The sequence below is a fragment of the Dendrobates tinctorius genome, unplaced genomic scaffold, assembly GCF_039654945.1.
Source record: "Dendrobates tinctorius isolate UK_male_01 unplaced genomic scaffold, ASM3965494v1 ptg000081l, whole genome shotgun sequence".
NCBI lineage: Eukaryota > Metazoa > Chordata > Amphibia > Anura > Dendrobatidae > Dendrobates > Dendrobates tinctorius.
In genome coordinates this window covers 13,479,024-13,500,402 of record NW_027361749.1, presented here as the reverse complement: position 1 = coordinate 13,500,402, position 21,379 = coordinate 13,479,024, and the positions used below count along the sequence as shown (strand labels likewise).

General features: G+C 45.1%; 1 protein-coding gene across 2 annotated transcripts in view; it reads left to right on the top strand.

The window, feature by feature from the left end:
- Positions 1-21,379, top strand: part of PRKDC (protein kinase, DNA-activated, catalytic subunit) — a 503,687-nt gene that overhangs the window by 153,051 nt on the left and 329,257 nt on the right. For both annotated transcript variants that reach the window (XM_073583775.1, XM_073583776.1), the window contains exons 23-25: positions 7,762-7,852; positions 11,129-11,292; positions 12,983-13,135. In XM_073583775.1, the coding sequence (XP_073439876.1) occupies positions 7,762-7,852; positions 11,129-11,292; positions 12,983-13,135 (408 nt within the window). The remainder of the gene's footprint in view (positions 1-7,761; positions 7,853-11,128; positions 11,293-12,982; positions 13,136-21,379) is intronic.

Genomic DNA, 21,379 nt, shown 5'->3' with positions numbered 1-21,379 from the left:
AGATGTGTCCCTCGGTGCGGGAGAGAAAAACGTGGAGGGTTACTCACACGTGGTCGCCCGTTGATGATTTGGGGAGATCGGACCCTCTCTATAGGATCCGTCGCCCCTGTCTTATCTTCATAGAAAAGAAAAAAAAAAAAAATCTAGTCTGGAGCTCCAGACTGCGTGTGCCTCCATCAGACACTAAGCAAAAAACTGAGTTACGCCCGGTCTGGGGGCGAGGGTGTATGCGGCGGAGGAGGAGCTAACTCTTTTTTTGTATACTTAGTGTCAGCCTCCAGACGGCAGAAGCACACACCCACAGTCTCTGTGTCCCCCAATGAGACGAAGGAGAAATGGTCGCTAGTGAGCTGCCACACAGAAAGATCTCACAGCGATGTAGCGACGCAGCAGCGGTCGTTACTTACCTTTCACACACAGCGATGCTGACGTCCTCCCGCCCGCCTCCATGAGTCGCTCGTCGGCACCAGCAGGAAGCGCCCGACGAGAAATGGACGTGGACGATCTCGCGATCAGCGACAGACAGCGCGGGGAGCCGGTCGAAGGTAAGTATCACACATAGCGATATCGCTAGCAATATTGCTGCTGTGTCACCAAATCGGTGACGCTTTAGTGATATTGCTAGCGATATCGCTATGTGTAAAGCCCCCTTTAGGCTCCTGTCATGAAAGTTAAGGTCTGTGCAGATCGCCACTGAACTCGCTTCTGCGCAGTGTTAAAGAGGTATTTCCATCTCCAAGATCCAATGCCAATATGTAGTAGGTGTAATAATAATGATATTACCAAATGCCTCCAATTAGAAATGTAGTATGGTTCTCCTGATAACTTATGTCACTTACCTCATGTGCAGGCATTGCAGTAGCTGAGGTACCCATGGTTACGACCACTAACTACTATCTATTTGTCACCATATGAGTTTTCTTAACCAAGCTACTATAATGGCCTACACTTGAGGCAAGCAACATAAGTTATCAGGTGAACTATACTAAATTTCTAATTGGAAATATTCGCTATTGTTATTACACCTGCTACATATTGGGATAGGATCTTGAAGATTGGAATACCCCTTTAAGCCTTTAAGCCCTTCTTTGGGCACTGGCTTCAACATCCTGCATGGCTGGGCAACTTCTGAAAGGAGCAGAGGTGCACAGTATACAGCTCCTGGGTATTTCCAGAAATCCCATAGACAATGAATGGAGCAGAGGCAGATCATTCACATCTATAATTTATCCAGGATGGTGCTGCTGACCACGATTCTCATGGTTCCAGAGCCACGATCTTGGAACCCCAGCGATCAGCAAGTTACTGTATCCCCTATCCTATAAATGATGGATACTTTGTTTTCATGGCACTAACCCTTTAATGACTAGTGTTTTTAGCCATGCATGGCCATTGCAAAATTCCATCTTTTGTAATGCTAAATGCATTTTTTTTTTTTACACTTCCAAGATATTTTTTATTTATTTACTTTATGTATTAGGTGCACACTACATCTGTGCACTTAGCCTACAGTATAGGTACAGTATAGGTAAGGAGCTTTTTTTTACCGGTGCCATAGCAGACCATTTACCAGACACAGGCCAAGTGTGTTCTTTTGGCCGCAATCCACATTTTATTTAATGTTGTATTTTGAATCTTGAAAGTAATCCCTTTATTATGTGTGTGAGTATGTATATATCTACGTAATCTACATGTTTGTATAGGGTGTGTGTATAATATATATGTATGTGAGTGTAGATACTGTACACCTGAGATCTTTTATTTCTCCTATGCCTCATTGGGGGACACAGAGACAGTGGGTGTTATGCTGCTACCACTAGGAGGACACTAAGCAAATCAGAAAAAAGTTAACTCCTCCCCTGCAGTATATACCCCGTCGCTGGATGAGATATCTCCAGTTCTTGCTTAGTGTCTGTAGGAGGCACTTGGGTCTGGTTTCAGACCCCACCGTTTTTATTTTATTTTTGAATTTTTCTGTAAATTTTTATTTTTTAATTAACGGAGTGAAGGGGGCGACGGTTCCTTTCTACGGCCCGCTCTCCCCCGAACCAACAACAGGCAAGCACGTGGAGTAACCCTTCACGTACCTTTCCTGCGACGTTTTTGGGGCAGATTCCTCTACCTTTGGCGATGATGCCTGATGGAAGTTCCCGTCCGGGGCAGGCGCAGAAGACAGGGACAGCGCTTACGTAGGCCCTGAATCAGCCCCATAGCTCTCCATCCCCCTATCATAGGGAGGGTCGATTGAACGTGACCCCTTTAAGAACTCCTCCAGCTCTGCTTCATCCTGGAGGATGAGAGCCTGCATAGAGGACTGGACAGCGCTGAACGCTGGAGTGGAGGTATGGGTTTGGGTCCTATCCCCCGGGAGTAGCGCTGATGTAGTCAGCGGCGGTGCACCCTAGAGTTCTCAGCCCATCGTGGCCCTCATCATCGCGCCCCCCCTCTGCGCTACCGCGGGTAGAGTGAAAAATTTAGTCCCTGGCTTTCTGGCCTGCTAGGCTGCAATTTAAATGGCGCCGCCCACTGGCACCGCCCCGGCCCGCCCACCGGCACCTACCTCGGGTAGGCTCAAAATCCAGGCCCCGGCTTTTCTGGCCTACCAGGCCGCAATTTGAATAGCGCTGCCCGCGCTATTGGCGCCGCCCCCCTTGCTTTGGCGCCTCTCAGCCTGCACGAGATGTGCGATTCTAATCTCGGGGGCCATTTCCTTTTTACCTCAGCTGCACACAAGCTGTGAGGCGAGCAGCCGGATACCGGGTGTCACCGCAGGGCCACAGCCATTCCTCCCGGGGGGACAAGATAGGACCGGGTAAGCTGCATCTTCCCCAGATTAAAGCTTAACTCCTTCCTGGCACATTCCCTGCAGCTGCAGCAGACTCTGCCGTTAACCCTTTCAGAAGCGCTATGTCTCAATCTAAGGAAGCGAAGCGGTATGCTAAAAAGCACACTGCATTTTTTACCGTGTGTACCTCTTGCAAGGCTGGCTTACCTAGTGCACAGACTAATCCGCTCTGCACTGACTGCGACCCGGCCTGCGCCCAGACCAGCGCTCAATGGCCCCCTGCCACCGCTGCCGACGGGTCTCCTGCGTCTAGTACCCCTGAGTGGGCTGCGTCCCTTTCACGATCGGTAGAGTCTCTGACCCAGGATATATTCTCCCTATGGGAGGGCTCTTTAAACCAGAAGGCGTCCTTACGCCCGAGGAAAGCTCTGGCGTTGAAAGGGAACCGTCCGCCAGCAGGGGCCGTTCTCGTTCAAGGGATGGTCGGGGCTCTAGAAAGCGGACCCGTGACGCTTCCTCTAGCCCTGTTCGCACCTCTGCATCTGCGGCTCCTATCTCTCGCTCGCCCTCTCCTGGAGTTCTCAGCGATCACGACTCTGATTTTGATTCTGATACGTCTGCCGCTCAGAATCCCCCATCTGATCAAGAGTCACTTGATTCTCTTATAGAATCAGTTAACAAGATCCTGAAGTTGGATGAGGAATAATGTTCCTGCTCCAGCACATCCTATTTCTCTTAAGAAAACCAAACGCGTGCGTAGGTTATTTACCAGCCATCCGGACTTTAAGGAAGTGGTTGAGCAACATAGAGATCGTCCACATAAGCGGTTCACATGGCACAAGTCTACTCAGGCTAAATACCCCTTTGACCCAGACCTAATGAAAGATTGGTTACAGTCTCCACCGGTGGACCCGCCTGTATTGCGCCTGGCTTCAAAGACACTTCTGTCTGTGTCCGAGGGGTCCTCGATCAAAAACCCCTCCGATCGTCAGATTGACTACCTCGCCCGTTCAGTTTTTGAAGCTTCAGGAGCAGCGCTTTTTCCATCTTTCGCGGCAGTTTGGGTCACAAAAGCAATGGCCGCTTGGGCAGAGGTCTTGATTACCTCCTTCCAGGACACCAATCTTCCCCCGGAAGCAACCGCGGTCGCCAGGCAGATATTTCACACAGCGGACTTTGTAGTGGACGCCTCCAACTGCGCTGCTCAAACTGCCGCTAATGCGTTCTCCATTAGAAGAGCCCTATGGCTCCGCGACTGGCGGGCAGATGCCGCATCCAAAAGATCCTTGACTTCTCTCCCATTTCAAACAGGTCGCCTTTTTGGAGAGAAACTAGATCAACTCATTTCTGATGCTACCGGGGGGAAGAGTAAATTCCTCCCTCAACAAAAAGCTGCTCGGCCGTTTCGCAACCAACAGCCGGGGCGCTTTCGTTCCTTTCACAACAACTCCGGTTGGTCTTCCTCTACCTTCTCTTCCGGATCAGGTCCATCTTCGCGCGGGGACAGAGGCTCCCACGTCTCGTACAGACCTAACCGTCTTCGGAAACCCAGACCTAGAGTTTCTGGTTCCAAAGGAGCCAGGTCTCAGAGATCTACCCAATGACTTGTTGCGGTATCCGACGGACGCCGACAAAGTAGGCGGCCGTCTACTTTCCTTCTGCCACACCTGGCTCGCGGTCGTCCACGACAAGTGGGTCAGGGAGCTGGTGTCCTCCGGATACAAGATAGAGTTTTCCTCCCCCCCTTCAACTCATTTTTTCCTTTCCTCTCCGCCCAAGGGAAAGACAAGAGCTTTCCTTCGGGCTGTTCAAGCTCTCTTAAGGGATGGCGTCATCATTCCAGTTCCTTATCACGAGAGGTTCAGAGGATTCTATTCAAACCTTTTTGTGGTTCCAAAGAAAGATGGCTTGATGCGTCCCATTCTGGATCTCAAACTGTTAAATCAGTTCCTCACGGTTCGGCGGTTCCGAATGGAATCTCACCGGTGAGTAGTCGCTTCCATGGAGCAAGGAGAGTTCCTAGCATCCATCGACATCAAGGACGCTTACCTTCACATCCCGATCTGCCCGTCTCACCAACAGTTCCTTCGCTTTGCAATTTACGAGGAACACTTCCAGTTCGTGGCATTGCCCTTCGGACTCGCCACTGCCCCCAGGGTCTTACCAAGGTCATGGCGGCTGTCATGGCCATTCTCCACTCTCGAGGAGTAGTAGTGTTACCGTATCTCGATGACCTGCTCATCAAGGGTCCATCCCTTTCAGCCTGCGAAGAATCTGTGGAGATAACATTAAATACACTTTCACGCCTGGGGTGGAAGATAAACTTTGCAAAGTCTTCCCCGAACCCGCTCATCAAATCTCCTTTTTAGGAATGATCTTGGACACTTCCCGCGGGTTGGTCATTGTCCCTCCAGAAAAGACGCAAGCTTTACAACAGGCAGTGCGAACTCTTTCCCGTCCAGCTTCTCACTCCATTCGTTTCAACATGAGAGTTCTTGGAAAAATGGTGGCTGCCATAGAAGCAGTTCCGTTTGCACAGTTCCATCTTCGTCCCTTACAACACCAATTGCTGTCAGCTTGGGACAGGAACCCGTTCTCCCTGGACCGTCTGATCCTTCTGTCCCTGCGGGTCAGGCAAGCCCTCAAGTGGTGGACTCTGAAGTCCTCCCTGATTCAAGGAAGGTCTTTTCTCCCAGTAAGATGGTTGATAGTAATCACAGACGCAAGTCTTCTCGGCTGGGGTGCGGTCTTTCGTCCCCACACGGCACAGGGTCGTTGGTCAACCCAAGAATCACGTCTCCCCATCAACATCCTAGAGATTCGAGCAATCAGATTAGTTCTACGGAGTTTCCACCATCTCCTCGCAGGTCACCACATCAGGATCCAATCAGACAACGCCACGGCTGTAGCGTATATCAACCGCCAGGGAGGTACCCGGAGCAAGATGGCCATGCACGAAGTGAGTCACATCTTCCATTGGGCCGAGACCAACCACTCCTCCATCTCAGCAATTCACATCCCCGGTGTGGAAAATTGGGCGGCAGATTTTCTCAGTCTCCAAGGCATTGCCTCAGGAGAGTGGTCTCTTCATCCAGAGGTCTTTCACCAGATCTGTCTTCATTGGGGGACTCTGGATGTGGACCTCATGGCCTCCAGGCTAAACAACAAGGTGTCTCGGTTCATTGCCCGATCGCTCGATCCATGCGCCATCGGAGCGGACGCCCTGGTGCTGCCATGGCACCGATTCTGGCTTCCGTACATTTTTCCCCCTCTTCCCTTACTTCCGAGGGTCGTCAAGAAGATCAGAGCAGAGGGAGTGCCTGTGATCCTAGTCGCGCCAGATTGGCCGCGCCGAGCATGGTATGCGGAACTAATACAGCTAGTCGCTGACGTTCCCTGGCGGCTTCCAGATTGCTCTGATCTGCTTTCTCAGGGCCCGATTTACTAGCAGAACTCCAGGGCTCTGCCTTTGACGGCATGGCTGTTGAATCCTGGATTTTAGCACAGGCTGGATTCTCTCCCGATGTCATCTCCACCATGATTAGTGCTAGGAAGCCCGTTTCCAGACATATCTATCACCACACCTGGAAAATATTCTTTTCATGGTGCAAGGATCATAGTCGTTCCCCTCTGGTACTCTCCATCGCGAGCATATTGGAGTTTCTTCAATCCAGACTAAGATCAGGCCTCGCGCTTAGCTCGCTCAAAGGCCAAATTTCGGCCTTGTCAGTGTTTTTCCAACAAAGAATTGCCACCAAACCTCAGGTCAAGACGTTTATTCAAGGAGTGTCCCATGTAGCGCTTCCTTATAGGAATCCATTAGAACCATGGGACCTTAACCTGGTTCTCGGGGCCCTACAAGAGCAGCCTTTTGAACCGCTGCAGGACGTGTCTTTGACCACCCTCTCTTGGAAAGTGGTCTTTCTAGTAGCCATTACGTCAATCAGACGAGTTTCAGAATTGGCAGCTCTGTCCTGCCGTTCTCCGTTCCTGAATTTTCATCAGGACTAGGTGGTTCTCAGAACGTCCCCGTCCTTCATGCCCAAGGTCGTTTCCTCTTTCCATCTCAACGAGGAAATTGTTTTGCCTTCCTTTTGTCCGGCACCAGTCCATTGCATTGAGAAGGCCGTCCACACCCTGGATGTGGTTAGGGCGCTGAGACGGTACATCTTGCGGACGGCTCCCTTCCGCAGGTCAGATGCCCTGTTCATACTTCCTCAGGGGCATAGGAAAGGCCTAACTGCATCCAAAGCAACGCTGGCCAGGTGGATTCGCTCTGCGATTCAGGAATCCTACCGTGTCAGGAATGCGCCTGTCACTGCGGGGATTAAGGCGCAATCTACCCGGTCAGTGGGCGCCTCGTGGGCCATTCGGCACCAGGCCACGGCAGAACAGGTCTGCAAGGCTGCGACTTGGTCCAGTCTGCATACCTTTTCAAAACATTACCAAATTCATTCTCAGGCCTCTGCTGATGAAGCTCTCGGCAGACGCATCCTGCAATCGGCAGTACCTCAGTCTTAACTCAGAGGTACATGGGGTATTAGCAGATGTATGCTCACCACCCATGGACTGCTTTATGACGTCCCACTGTCTCTGTGTCCCCCAATGAGGCATAGGAGAAATAGGGATTTTTGTGTACTCACCGTAAAATCCATTTCTCCGAGCCATTCATTGGGTGACACAGCCCCCGCCCTGTTTAGCCTACTGGCTCATTTGTAGCATTCTTAGGTTTTGACACAGTTCTTTACTGTTGACGGTTTAAGCTTCTACTGCTTTTTTCACTGAACTGGAGATATCTCATCCAGCTGCGGGGTGTATACTGCATGGGAGGAGTTAACTTTTTTTTCTGATTTGCTTAGTGTCCTCCTAGTGGCAGCAGCATAACACCCACTGTCTCTGTGTCCCCCAATGAATGGCTCGGAGAAAAGGATTTTACGGTGAGTACACAAAAATCCCTATTTTTGCTTGTTTTCTAGAAAGATGAATCCTCTTTGGCAGCAGTAAGGAGTAGAGTTGTAAGATTACTTGGAAGTCTGGGAGGACATATTAATCGCAGCCTAGTAACAGGTAAGTTTCTTTTGTTTATGAAAAACATTGTTTTATCATTTTAAACTGCATCCGGGATATACATTCGTTTATTCAAAAGGCAGCAAATGTTATAAAACAATAAATTAACCAATATTAACCCTCCCTGCTCTAATCCCCAGCACTAAAAGGGGAGTTTTAGTTAATAGGAAATGTGTTTCTCATCTTTTGATAACTCGGGTGCATCTTACACTATAGTATGTCCAAAACCTGAATACAGTGGCTACCAAATTTGACCCTTGCACAAGTTCCCACATCTAGATGTCTATTTCTCATAGAACCCCAATCCGTTATAAAGCGACCCTGCAGGTTCTCCCATGTGCCTCAGTATATTGTTTCAATTGCCTGATAGTTTTTTTTTTTTCTTATGCTGGTTGTTCTGTTCCTAGCCCCAATTTGGGGCTTCCCTTTATTTATGAAAAAAGTTGCAGCCTCAAACTAATGATATTTCTAAGTAACATTTATTTGCAAAAGAAGCCACTCCATGGCTCAGCACCATCCTACATCTCCTCCCTTGTCTCAATCTACCACCCTACCCGCGCCCTCCGTTCTGCTAATGACCTTAAGTTAACATCCTCAATTATCAGAACCTCCCACTCCCGTCTTCCAAACTTTTTACGTGCTGCGTTAATTCTTTGGAATGCACTACCCAGGATAATACTATTAATCCCCACAGTTTTAAGCGTGCCCGAAAAACGCATTTGTTCAGACTGGCCTACCGCCTCAACACATTAACCTAACTATCCCTGTGTGGCTCATTCAAAATTTTTACCATAACCAGGTTCCTCGCATCATGTTCTCACATGCTTTATGCATTTATTAGCCCTCTGTGTCTGTATGATTACATACTTATGCTGATAACCGGTTCATGCAGCATTACATGAACACCCGATTCTTACATTATGACTGGTCTGAACAATAAAAGCAATTGTTACCACCCACTTTCTGTGTCTCCCCTTTTCCTTATAGATTGTAAGCTTGCGAGCAGGGCCCTCATTTCTCTTGGTATCTGTTTTGATCTATGTGTTTATTGGTTTGCTGTAATGTCTATTGTCTGTAGAAGTCCTCTCTATAATGTGAAGTGCTGCGGAATATGTCGGCGTTATAGAAATAAAATTATTATTATTACAAGTGCTTCTTATGTCCCCCTAAACGACCCGACTTTCTAGCAAAAGTTCATTTTGAACTACCAGGCTATCGGATCCCGATATGTAGAACAAGATCCCACAACACTCCACGACTCTCTTCCCAGTGAAAATGACAGATCTCACAATTTTGCACTAACCCAGAGCTGCTGATTACTTAGCAGGTACCAAACAGTAGCATCATTAGAGCTGTTACTGTTTGTTAAAGGGAACCTGTCAGGAGGATTGTGCTTAGTAACCTACAGACATTGTCAGGTTGGCGCCTCAGGGACTTTGCCAATGTGACGTGGCATGCTCAATCCAGTCCAGCAAAAATGTGAACTCTTCCCTTCTGAGCTTTGCACTGTGCCTCAAAAGTAGTTTTTGACCAAATGTGGGGTATTGGTGTACTCAGGAGAAATTGCAAAATAAATTTGGGGTCCATTTTCTCCTGTTCTCCTTGTCAAAATAAAACATTTGGGGCTAAAATAACATTTTTGTGGGGAAAAATTTGATTTTTTTTTAATTTTCTCTGCTCTACATTATAAACTTCTGTGAAGCAACTGGGGGGGTTCAACGTGCTCATCACACATCTAGATACATTCCTTGAGGGCTCCAGCTTCCAAAATGTTGTCCCTTGTGTTTTTTTTCACTATTTAGGCAAATCAGGGGCTCTCCAAACGAGACATGACACCGGCAGACCATTACGTCAAAGTCTGTGTTCCAAAACGTCACTCCTTCGTTCTGTGACCCGCTGTGAGCCCAACAGTAGTTTACCCCCACATATGGTGTATCCGCATATTCAGGAGAAGTTGCACAACAAATTGTATGGTGCAATTTCTCTGGTTACCCTTGTGTATATGCAAAATAATTATTTTTGTGTCAAAAATTAGGGTTTTTTTCATATTTTCTCAGCTCAACGTTATAAACTTCTGGGAAGCATCTGGGGTTTCAAGGTGCTGAATACACATCTAGAGAAGTTCCCTCAGAGGGAAGCTTTTTTTTTTTTAATTCAGTATGTGATGGTATTCATTATGCAAACTAGGGGGCAGGTCATTGAGGGATCTGTCAGCAGTCTGCTTTATGAATAGCTAATCAGAGCATCACATATATGAACCCCGCCTTAGGGCACGAGCATATCATTAACACATAACTGAAAATAAAGATTAAGAAACAGCCACAAGACGGATTTCATCAACCAAGGTATCATTTTTTTCAGTATAACGGTGCCGACCTGACACTGTGTGGAGGTTACTATGCAGACTCCTGCTGATTGCTCCGTACAGTATATGATTGAGCCCCATATATTGCTCCATACAGTATAATGAGCCTCATATAATCCTCCATACAATATAATGAACCCCATATAATGCTCCATACAGAATATGTTAGGCCCCATATATTGTTCAATACAGAATGGGCCCCATATACACACGTGGTCAAAATTGTTGGTACCCCTTGTTTTATGACAGAAAACCTCACAATGGTGACAGAAACAACTAAAAATCTGACAAAAGTAATAATAAATAAAAAAATCTATGAAAATGAAGAAATAATAATAATAATCTTTATTTTTATATAGCGCTTACATGAAAGTCTTTGAACCATGAAGGTTTTGCAATGGCCCTCACAGTCCCCTGTTCTGAACAGCAATGAAAATCTGTTGCTCGACCTCAAAATAGCAGTGCATGCAAGATGGCCCAGGAATCTCACAGAACTGGAAGAATTTTCCAAATAAAAATTCATGAAAATCCCTCAAACAAAAATTGAAAGACTCTTGGCTGAATGCAAAAAGTGTTTACAAGCCATGATACTTGCAAAAGAAGGGAGTTATATTAGTTACTAACCATGCAGGGTGCTCAAAATTTTTCATCGGCCCATTTTCCTTTTTGCAATTTTTATAATGTAAAAGATTTCTGCCAGATCTGCTACCAAATTACCTATTTGCCTTGCTATGTTCCCTATGGACATATCTAATGGTGGAAAATTATTACGTGAAGCAGTATCAAATTCAATTGACCTGTTTAGATCCAACAAATGTATTATGCATCACTTAGCAACCTTGTGTAATTTCCATAAGTTATGTGAATTTGCTTATTGCAATTTTTCATTATCATCTGTTTTGCCTCAAAAGCTACATCTACTGAAGAAATGATAAAGACTCATGTATCATGGGACACAGAGAAAAGACTGAGTTTTGCGGTACCATTTGCTGATCTGAAACCGGAGATCTACTTGGACACCTTTCTGCCACGTGTCACAGATCTGGCACTTTCTGCAAGTGACAGACAGACAAAAGTAATGTGTTAATTGTTGCATTTTATATTTCTAAGAATATGATAAATGGGTTATACTCAAGTTATTTTTGTATGAAAAACGTCAACTAAATCTTTACTGTACGTAGTCATTTTTTATAATGCAGATGGGGTCTAAAGGTGCTTTCTTTTGGCTTATGTTCAGCAGGTTTACAAATACAGCTTTTTGTTTTTTGCTTAAACTGCTTCAGTTTATAACACAAGAAAAGAAATGTATACTTTATGGTCAGTGGCAGATATACAGTATATGCAGCTGGATTGGCGTGCAAACAAATTGACATCCCCATTCATTCAATAGTCCGTGTGTCCGTAGAAGCTTCTCCCTAATAACAGCAAAGTGTTTTCATGAATCCAGGTTCCCTCTGTTTATTTACCACTGCATTTGTATCTCAATTCCTGCTTGAATCAGTTCATTTTGTCCCCCCCCCCTTTTTTTTTTTTTTTATTAACCTTGACTGGTTCTGATTATAGACAGAATAAGGGAAAGCCATCGAGCAGTGGGGGCGCCACAGGCGTCATCATATAGGGTGCCAACCTCCGAAGGACAGGCAGGTGGGAGGTTTAGGGAAACAATCAGTGTATTAGCTGTTGGTAACTATCAGAGGTCATCTGATTATCAAAATTATTTCTATTGCGTTGCACAGTCACTTTTCTATCTTGCACATTGTCACTTTGTTTCTGATACTGGCATTAAACAGTCTTTGGTTATCAGATGCCAGAACAGTTGCTGGACACTTGCCTCTTTCACCCCACTGCTATCTTAGGGATATCAAGGTTACGGAGAGAAAGCCACCATGGATCGGGGCGCCATTCTCGTGATTCTACAGTGGCCAACCTGTGCTGTTAGGTAGGTGCTGCAGTTAGGTCTAGAAGAGGGATTCATTAGTACTGATTTTTTCTGATTATTGTTTGTGAAGTGTTTTTCCTTTTTGGGCTTTAGAAAGTGAGTTTCAGAAGTGTCATGTATTCGATCACACATTTTGGTTTGGTTGATACAGGCCTTGTTTAAGGTTTTAATGTATATCTAATAAATGTGTAATTCATGTTAGACCCATTGTTCTCATCCTAAGTATATATGCATATGGTTATATGATTTGCTCTCAGATGAGGTAGCAAAAAACTGCTGACAGGTTCCCTTTAATAATGTATAAGTATTACATGTTCTCCTGTTGTATTTGTTAGTGCAGCCACAATCAAAGCTGCATTCTTCTCCTGTGGACACCTTATCTGCTGATAGCAGTGCGTGACCAGCGCATCTTCAGTCCTGAGTAATTCTGAGACTTCAGTAGGCAGTAGAAATGGCATTTTGTGATAAATGTGGAAAAACCACTTGTTATATATTAGTTCTGGTGCGCTACCTAGATTGTATTTGTTTCATTGGTATAGCGCAAACAGCAAAAAGTTTTATTTGAAAAATGTACAAACTAATTTGCAGTGGGGGGAGTAGAATTTTGATTGCAGCTGTAAGGGCCACGAAGTCTTGTTCCCAACGCATTCGTATCATTGTTTTGTGTATTAAAGCAGTGTTTCTATCATATAGTGGTAGTTTTAACATGTGTAGTATAGCGGTACTCTGAATCTGGATAGAAGAAATGTCAGTACTTTTTGTGGTCTTTAATCATCTTTCCGTACAGCTTGTTCTTTCTAACACGTTATGTTCTGGTTTCCTTTAGGTTGCCGCATGTGAACTGTTACATAGCATGGTTACGTTTATGTTGGGAAAAGCATCTCAAATGCCTGATGCCGGAGAAGGGCCCCCTCCGATGTACAGACTATACAAGCGTACATTTCCTGTGTTGCTTCTGTTGGCCTGTGATGTTGATCAGGTATAATTTTCTTACTTTCTTTGGATTATATGTCAAAAAATTTTTTGGGTGTGGTAAGTTGTATTTTTAACGGCAACCTTTTGGGGTACAAAAATCTATTCGCAAAGATTACATCTTTTATGGAATGGTAAACATGCAGAAAAGACAAGAGTCAGCTCACCACTTGGAAGATTCCACACAAGGAAACCTACAGTGTGAAGTACAAGCGAAAAATGGAATAAAATTCAGTGTGTACGTTTTCAATAAAATTAGAAATCTTTATTAAAAATCTAAAAAAATCACAACAGTATGCATGTGGTTAAAGGAATGTGCAAAATGAGCAAACACATTTCGGTTGGTAATCCTTATTCATTGCCGGCGGTAATTACAAATTCTGGCATTTTATGTCATATCCTATGTAGTCATATGACATGCATGGTAAACATGCAGGCTCACTTTTTTTTTTTTTCTGTAGTTTTCATTTTTAGGGATTTCTTTTTTACATTTGTTCTCTGTTCACATTTGATTTAAATGACACAATAACTTTGTTCTGCAGGTTGTTAGGAAAAAGTTGACCTGTAATATGTATTTTTCTTTACTTTTCCACAGTTAAAGCAGTTTATATTGAATAGTAGATGGTGGCCCGATTCTAACGCATTGGGTATTCTAGACAGAACATCAGTAAAGATGAGTGAACTAAGTCGCGCTGTGAGTGAGGGTTAAATTCCGCGCCAATATCGCTGATTCGTCGCCGGGCGCGACCAATCAGAAAAGCGTGGTTCAAATCCTGCGGCAATTCGCGGGCGGACTGCACCTGTCGCTGATTGGTCGCGCTCGGCCGCGACCAATCAGGCTAGCGCCGGTCATCTCCCGGCTGTGTCGCCGCTGACCTCCGTGCGGCAGGAGATGACCCGAGGCAACCGTCGGGAGATCAGCGGCTAGTGCTGCAGATCTCCCGACAGTAGGGGTGGCATGCGTCGTTTGAGTTCCATGCCAATTCGCAGCCAGACTGTGCCTGTCGCTGATTGGTCGCGGCTGGCCGCGACCAATCAGCGACGCGGGATTTCCGTTACAAACAGAGAGACAGACAGAAGTAGATGATTATATAGTAGATAAAATGATGTCAATTGATTTATTTGAGCTGTAACTGGTTTTTTTTTTTTAAATCAGATATTTTTTATTTGAACATTTTCCAACAAAACAGGTATAACAACCCAGGGGAACGTAGTCCCCTTACCCCACCCCCCTCCCCCCTGAATTGAATTGTCCCCCATCTTAACAAAAATAAACATATTATATAGCGTCAATGTCACGTCTCCTTGAATAACAATAATTAGAAATACAAGAGAGGCTCCAAATGTGCTACATATAGACAAGACTTCTCTTTAATTCAGCAAAGGTACACTCAAATAAGACCTAATCGGAATCTCTGTAACTCTCTGGATGCAAGGCCCGAGCTGTCTATCCATAATGCCCAAATCTTTTCAAATTTTCCGATACAGCCTCTCCAAGTAAATTGCTTTTTCCATGTTAATCACCCAGTTCACCTTACTAATATATTCCAGAATGGAGGGCGTCTGATCATCCAACCAGTGCTGTGCTATCAACTTTCTAAACATATATAGCATTCTAGCCACCGCTATTTTGCCATACTCATCTGTCGTTAGATCTTCAACATACCCCAATACACATACCATAGGTGAGCAGTTCAACCCCCCCGAATAAACTTTGTTAATGATATCAACTACTTCTTCCCATAGACGATCCAACTTGGGGCAAGACCACATCATATGAATAAGATCCGCAGACTGAGTCTTACATCTATTGCACATAGGGTTGTCTCTGAGTCCAATATCATGCAAGAATTTTGGAGTTCTGTATTTTTGGTGTAACAGTAGTATCTGTGAATAACGATGGGATTCACTCAGGGACAAGTCCGGTACCCTCTCCAAAATTTCCAACCACTGATCGTCTTCAATAGGACCTATTGCCCCCTCCCATTTTCCCTTGGACTTCGACGGAAACTTTGAAAGCATCAAATCCAATACCATACAATAGATTATCGAAATCAGACCCCCTGACCCTTCAACCCCGGCTATTCTATCTATAACCCTATTTTGTGGGATTCCCTGCTCCAGCTGCCCACCCTCTGCTCGCCATGCGTGTCGTAGTTGTAAATATCTATAAAACTCCTGCTTGGGTAGATCGAACTCCCCCTGTAGCTGTACAAATTCCTTCAGCTCCCCGTTCTCCTCTAATATCTGAGCAAATCCTCGAATTCCCCTTCTCTCCCACATACTGAATCCTTGTAATTTATGTAAATTTGGGAGCCATGGAGTAGTCCAAATCAAAGTAAATCGTGAAATACCTTGTATATTCTGCAGAAGTCTTACCTTCCACCACAATTTATGCAACAGCAATAGTGTTGGTGTTTTCTCCCCCCCTTATGGCAAATAATCGTGCCTCCAGAGCTCCATATAGGTCCCCTAATTCCAGGAATTGCTATAATAATATTTTTTGTATCCTCCCACCTCCCGGATCATTCCACCCTCTAATATGCTGCAGTTGAACTGCTATAAAATATGCCCAGGGATTTGGCGCTGCCAGCCCCCCCTCCCCTTTTCCTCTCTGCAGTTCTTCCAATTTAATTTGTGGTGGTTTTTTTTCCCACAGATCAATTCCCTGAACAAACTGTTAATTTTGTAGAAGTACCTTTGTGGTATCCACACTGGGGAGTTATGTAAAATATACAATAATTGTGGCATCCAAATCATCTTAAGTAAATTCGTTCGTCCTACCACTGACAGCGGTAATTTTACCCATATGTTTAACTTCGATTGAAACTTTTCTAGGACCGGAATAAGATTTAATTTATCATACTCTCCCACCTTCCCTGTTACATTAATACCAAGATACCTGAACTCCGAGACCAGTCGCAGACCTGATGCTATATAAATGTGTTCATTATCTTTGTTCCCATCAACTGACAGCAGCATCGACTTATTCCAGTTGATCGTCAGTCCCGAGTAGCTACCAATATCACCAATAACATCCATCGCCACCTTTAAGGACGAGGAGGCCTCTGACAGAAATAGTAATGTGTCGTCCGCGTACAAGGCTATTTTCTCCTCAGTCTGTCCCCTCCTGAACCCCTGTATGTCCGTGTGGGCTCTAATGAGTATGGCAAGAGGCTCTATGGCCAAAGCAAACAGCAGCGGGGACAGAGGGCACTCGTGCCTCGATGCAACTCAAAGGGAGCTGACAAACCGCCATTCACTCTCATTCTAGCCGACTGCGTGTCATATAACATCTTAACCCATGAGATAAAGTTTATGCCCAGTCCAAATTTATTCATAACTTCCCACAAATACTCCCATTCTATTGAGTCGAAAGCCTTGGCCGCATCCAATGAACATATGACCCTATTGCCCGGATTATCCACTGGTAGCTGCAGATTAAGGAACAATCGTCTGATATTTGTCGCAGTAGACCTCGCAGGCATAAATCCGGATTGGTCCCTGTGTATCACCTTTGTTATTACCTTACTAAGTCTAGAAGCAAGAACCTTTGCAATAATTTTAATGTCAGTGGTCAGCAGTGAAATTGGCCGGTAAGAATCTGGCAGCAGGGGATCTTTTCCCGGTTTCGGAATTACAACTATCACCGCCTCCTTCAGAGACCTTGGTAACCTTCCCCCCTCAAAAGCTCTATCAAGAGTAGTCAACAGCTGTGGTAGCAAGACACCCCCAAATTTCTTATAGACCTCCAGGGGCAGACTGTCCAAACCCGGTGATTTATTATTGGCCATTGACTCCACCGCCAATTGTAATTCCTCCAAAGTAATAGGTCCATTTAGGTAGGCCCGATCTACCTCCGAAAGAGTAGGGATTGGTATTGTGTCTACGTATGCTTTAATCTGCTCCTTAGTACAGGCCAGTTTAGTGTTAAATAAATCTTTATAGAAATCTGCGAAGACTGACAGCATTTCAGATGGACTATTAACAATTGTACCTGTCGTATCCTTAATAGCGCCAACAAACGCCGTTTTTCTCTGCGCTTTTGCTATAAGAGCCAGCAAGTGTCCTGCTTTCTCTCTTCTTCAAAAAACCGTTGTCTAGCAAATAATCTCTTATTGTTGGCCTTTTCCAGAATGTGGGTATTATAAGCCGTCTGTGCCCCCTTCCATTCCCGCAGGTCCTCCTCCGCTCCCGTCAGGACAAACTGCCTTTCTGTAGTACTCACTCTATCCCTAAGGCCTCTTTCACACTTCAGTTTTTTGCATCAGTTACAATCCGCCAAAAAGGCGGACAAACGGATCCGTTCTCAACTGATGTGAACGGATGGCACAGGATCCGTTTTGAGACGGATCCTGAAAATGAAGAAATTTAAAGGAATCGCTGGCCGGGGGGGGGGGGGAGGAGAGAGAGAGAGAATATGAATGAGAGAGAATGAGAGAGAATGAGAGAGAGAGAGAATATGAATGAGAGAGAATGAGAATGAGAGAGAATGAATTTTTTTCTTGTTTTGTCCGGCACCCAGAAAGAAATTCGGGTTAAATCAGTGTCTGCAGGATCCGCCAGAGAAAAAAACGTTGCAAGCTCCGTTTTCAAATCTTTGAGGATGGTGACGGACAGCAACTTTTGGCGGATCCTCACAAAAAACGGATGCAACGGACAGCAATCCGTCACAATCCGCCATTAATGCAAGTCAATGGGAAAAAAACGGATCCTCAAAAAAAAATTGAGGATCCGTTTTTTTTCAAAACCTGGCGGATTGTGACTGATTGTAAAAAACGGAAGTGTGAAAGAGGCCTAAGGAAAACCCCAAACTGCTCAGTTTTATTTTTTTGGCTCTATTAAAAGCTTGGATTAGATTTCCCCTTAGGCAGGCCTTCATAGAATCCCAAAGAACACTTTGCTTAACTGAACCCTCATTCTCCTCAAAGAACCTATTCAGGGAAATCCCAATTGACTCCAAGTCAATAACCTGAAGCCAGAAAGCATTCATAGACCACATAGTGACATTTAACGGAAGTCTAACGGAGCAATTAATAGTAATTACTAGTGGGGAATGGTCAGATAAAAGTCTAGGTAAGTACTCCACTTTTTCTACTGCCGCAAGGATGCTTTCCGTGCCCAGGGCCATATCAATTCGCGATAATGTGTTGTGTTTTAGAATAACAAGAAAACTGCATTTCCCTGGGGTTCTTATGACGCCATACATCCAATAATGACATTTCCTGTATAAGTACCCCAAATTTCGACTCATGAGCATCCGCCGTCGCCGCCCCTTGTCTAAGTTTGTCCCAATATGGGTGTATAATGTTATTAAAATCCCCTACACATATTACTGGCACATTCGGTATCTTATCTACAAATGCTGCTATCATCTCCAGCACTTTAGTATTAAAGGGTGGTGGAATATACACTCCAATCAGTATCATTTCCTTAGCCATTAGTTTACAGTGAAGTGCCACCATTCTGCCCTCCCTGTCCACGCGAGATGTTATCAGTTCAAATGGTATAGAGTTATGAACTAGAACACTTACTCCTCTAGCATAACTGGAGAAAGCAGAATGAAAGCTAGATCCTACCCACGCCCTATTTATCAGTCCCGTTTTCCCTTTTTCTAAATGCGTCTCCTGCAAGCAGACAATCGCCGGGGACCGTGTGCGAGCAAACGCCGCTCTTTTAGTGGCGTCTCCCAGACCCCTCACATTCCAGGATAGTACATGAACTTTGTTATACATCTTACTGTAAGGCAAATGGTGTAGTTGAATACCTCCTCACTACGTCCTCCCATAAAACATAGTTGCTTCTGAACCATAGTGATATATAAATATATGGAAACCCACCTACTCATCACAAATTGCAATATAAAAATAAAGTTATCATTGTCTAACACATTAGCACCTGGATCAAATAATAGGAGACGTGCGAACCCCTCCCACCCCAAGAAAAGAGAACAGAAAGAAATAAACCCCACAAGAAACAGCAATATAGAAATCCTTCTGCAAATAACAAACGGACAAGGGCACCAGTCCATCCTTCAGCTGTACAGGAAGCGACCACGAAAAAAGGAAGGATAAAAAAAAAAGAAGGGTGCAACAAGAGCAGTCTACCGCGCCGATCTTCACCCTTTGTTTTAACCGGATAGAGTGCACAGTATTAAAGTTCCACTGGGCCGTGGATAGACATCTTTATAAAGAAACCAAAAACATACTACCAGCAAATACCGATGGCGAATACTCTTATATGAAATCCATTTCTTTTATGAACTCCGGCGAATCCTTTGCTCATTTTGCTCAATCCAACGAAGCGCATCTTTCGGATGTTCGAAGAACGAGGTTTCTCCCAGTGCTGCTACTCTCAACTTTGCTGGGTAAATCATGGAGTACGGGATTTGGAGATTCCGCAGCTGTCTCTTTACATCGCCAAATTGGGCTCTGCGCTTGGAGACTTCGATGGAATAATCCGGGAAAAAGGAGACATCGCGGCCATTGTAGGTAATTTTTCCTTTAGTACGTGCTGCTTTCAAAATGGCGTCTCTGTAATGCAGCAGCTTTATCAGTACCGGCCGTGGGGGAGCTCCAGGTGGTAATGGTCTGGTGGGGACCCTATGTGCTCTCTCCACTGCAAAGAGCGGGGTCAGTCCATCCGATGCAAATAATTCACGCAGCCAGTTCTCGAAAAACTCTGAGGGGTTATTGCTCTCAGTTTTTTCAGGGACCCCAATAACTCGGACATTATTCCGTATGAGCCTATTCTCCAAGTCATCTGCTTTAGCTTGCAAAGCTAATATTTGTTGGTCATGTCTGCGCGTGTCTCGGGTTACCTGGGGGAAAGCATCCTCCATGTCCCCGAGTCTACCCTCCGCTGCCGACACCCTGTCACTCACTTTTTGCATGTTCTGACGCATAAATGATAGTTCCTCTTTAATCTGTCCCATCTGAGTTCCCAAAGATGTGAGAGTAGAGCCATATTGTGTCACAGCCATAAATACGTCCCTCAATGTAGGTTCTGTGTTGCCAGGAATAACAATTTCGCCGTCTGGATGAGGTATCTCTTTAAGTACCATGGCTCCCTCTGCTGGCGCTTCTGTGCAAGTGTTCATTTCCATATTATCATCTCTGGAATCTTCTCCACCATCAGCAAGCACGAGAATCTGCTGCCCTGCGCTGCGGTGACTTCCCCCCCCTGCCCTCCGATCTCACTGGGGCCTTACTTGGAGTTGTCGCAAAGCCTGTCAACTTCTCTGCTGCACTGAGAGCTGCCTGCCTCTCCGACCTGGTGTTTGCAACCTGCATGACGGCGCCATCTTGGATTCCTTTACCAGCTCCCACCGCTGCCTCCTTTTGCTTCTTATGCATGCCCCCAGCCATCTCTGCAGCACCCGGTGATCCCCGCATGTTCCACACTCTCGTTGGTACCGGCGAAAATTCAGCAGTTGTGAGGCCCAGTGGATATAAATACAGGGTGAGTCGTCCGCAGCTCTTACACCTTGCAGCCACTCACATGTCCAGCCAGGCCACGCCCCCCGACCTCTAACTGTTTTTACCTATTGATATAACCTTGTGAAATTTTTTTTTCTCTGTGATATAACAAGCATTTTGTGAGGAGGGTTTACTGACCTAGCAAACTTGGATTGTAGGTCTTTCCTAGGCTCATTGCTGTGGAAACTCAGCGCACCTTGCACTGCACCCCCTCCTGACAAACCGCTTTGTTGCTGCAAACATTGTGTGTGCCATTTAAAGGGCGTAATCCAGGACAAAATTGTTATAATGTTCCAAAATCACTTGAGCAACTTTTTAATAAAATGACCTTTTAAGTAATATGCACATCAGGTGGTCTGGGCTCATAGTGGGTGTTCTGTAGCACCATGCCTTAAAGGGAAATTGTCTGTAGGATCAACCCTCCGAAGCTGTTTGCATGGGGCATGCAGATCATAAAAAGCTCAATAAAATGATCCCTTTTTACCTGTAATTCAATGTCTTATTCCAGAGAAATCCATGTTTTTGAAAGGGGGAGACACCAGTGTAATATGAATGTCCATATAAACTGGTTAGGAGGGTTGATCCATCTAACCGATTCCCTTTAATAATCTGGCTGGCCACCTCCTCCTCCTGGTTTATTGACCGTGCTAGCTTCACAAAATCATTCACAATTTTTATAACACTGCGATACAGGTGCTTCTCACAAAATTAGAATATCATCAAAAAGGTAATTTATTTAAGTTCTTCAATACAAGTGAAACGCATACTATATA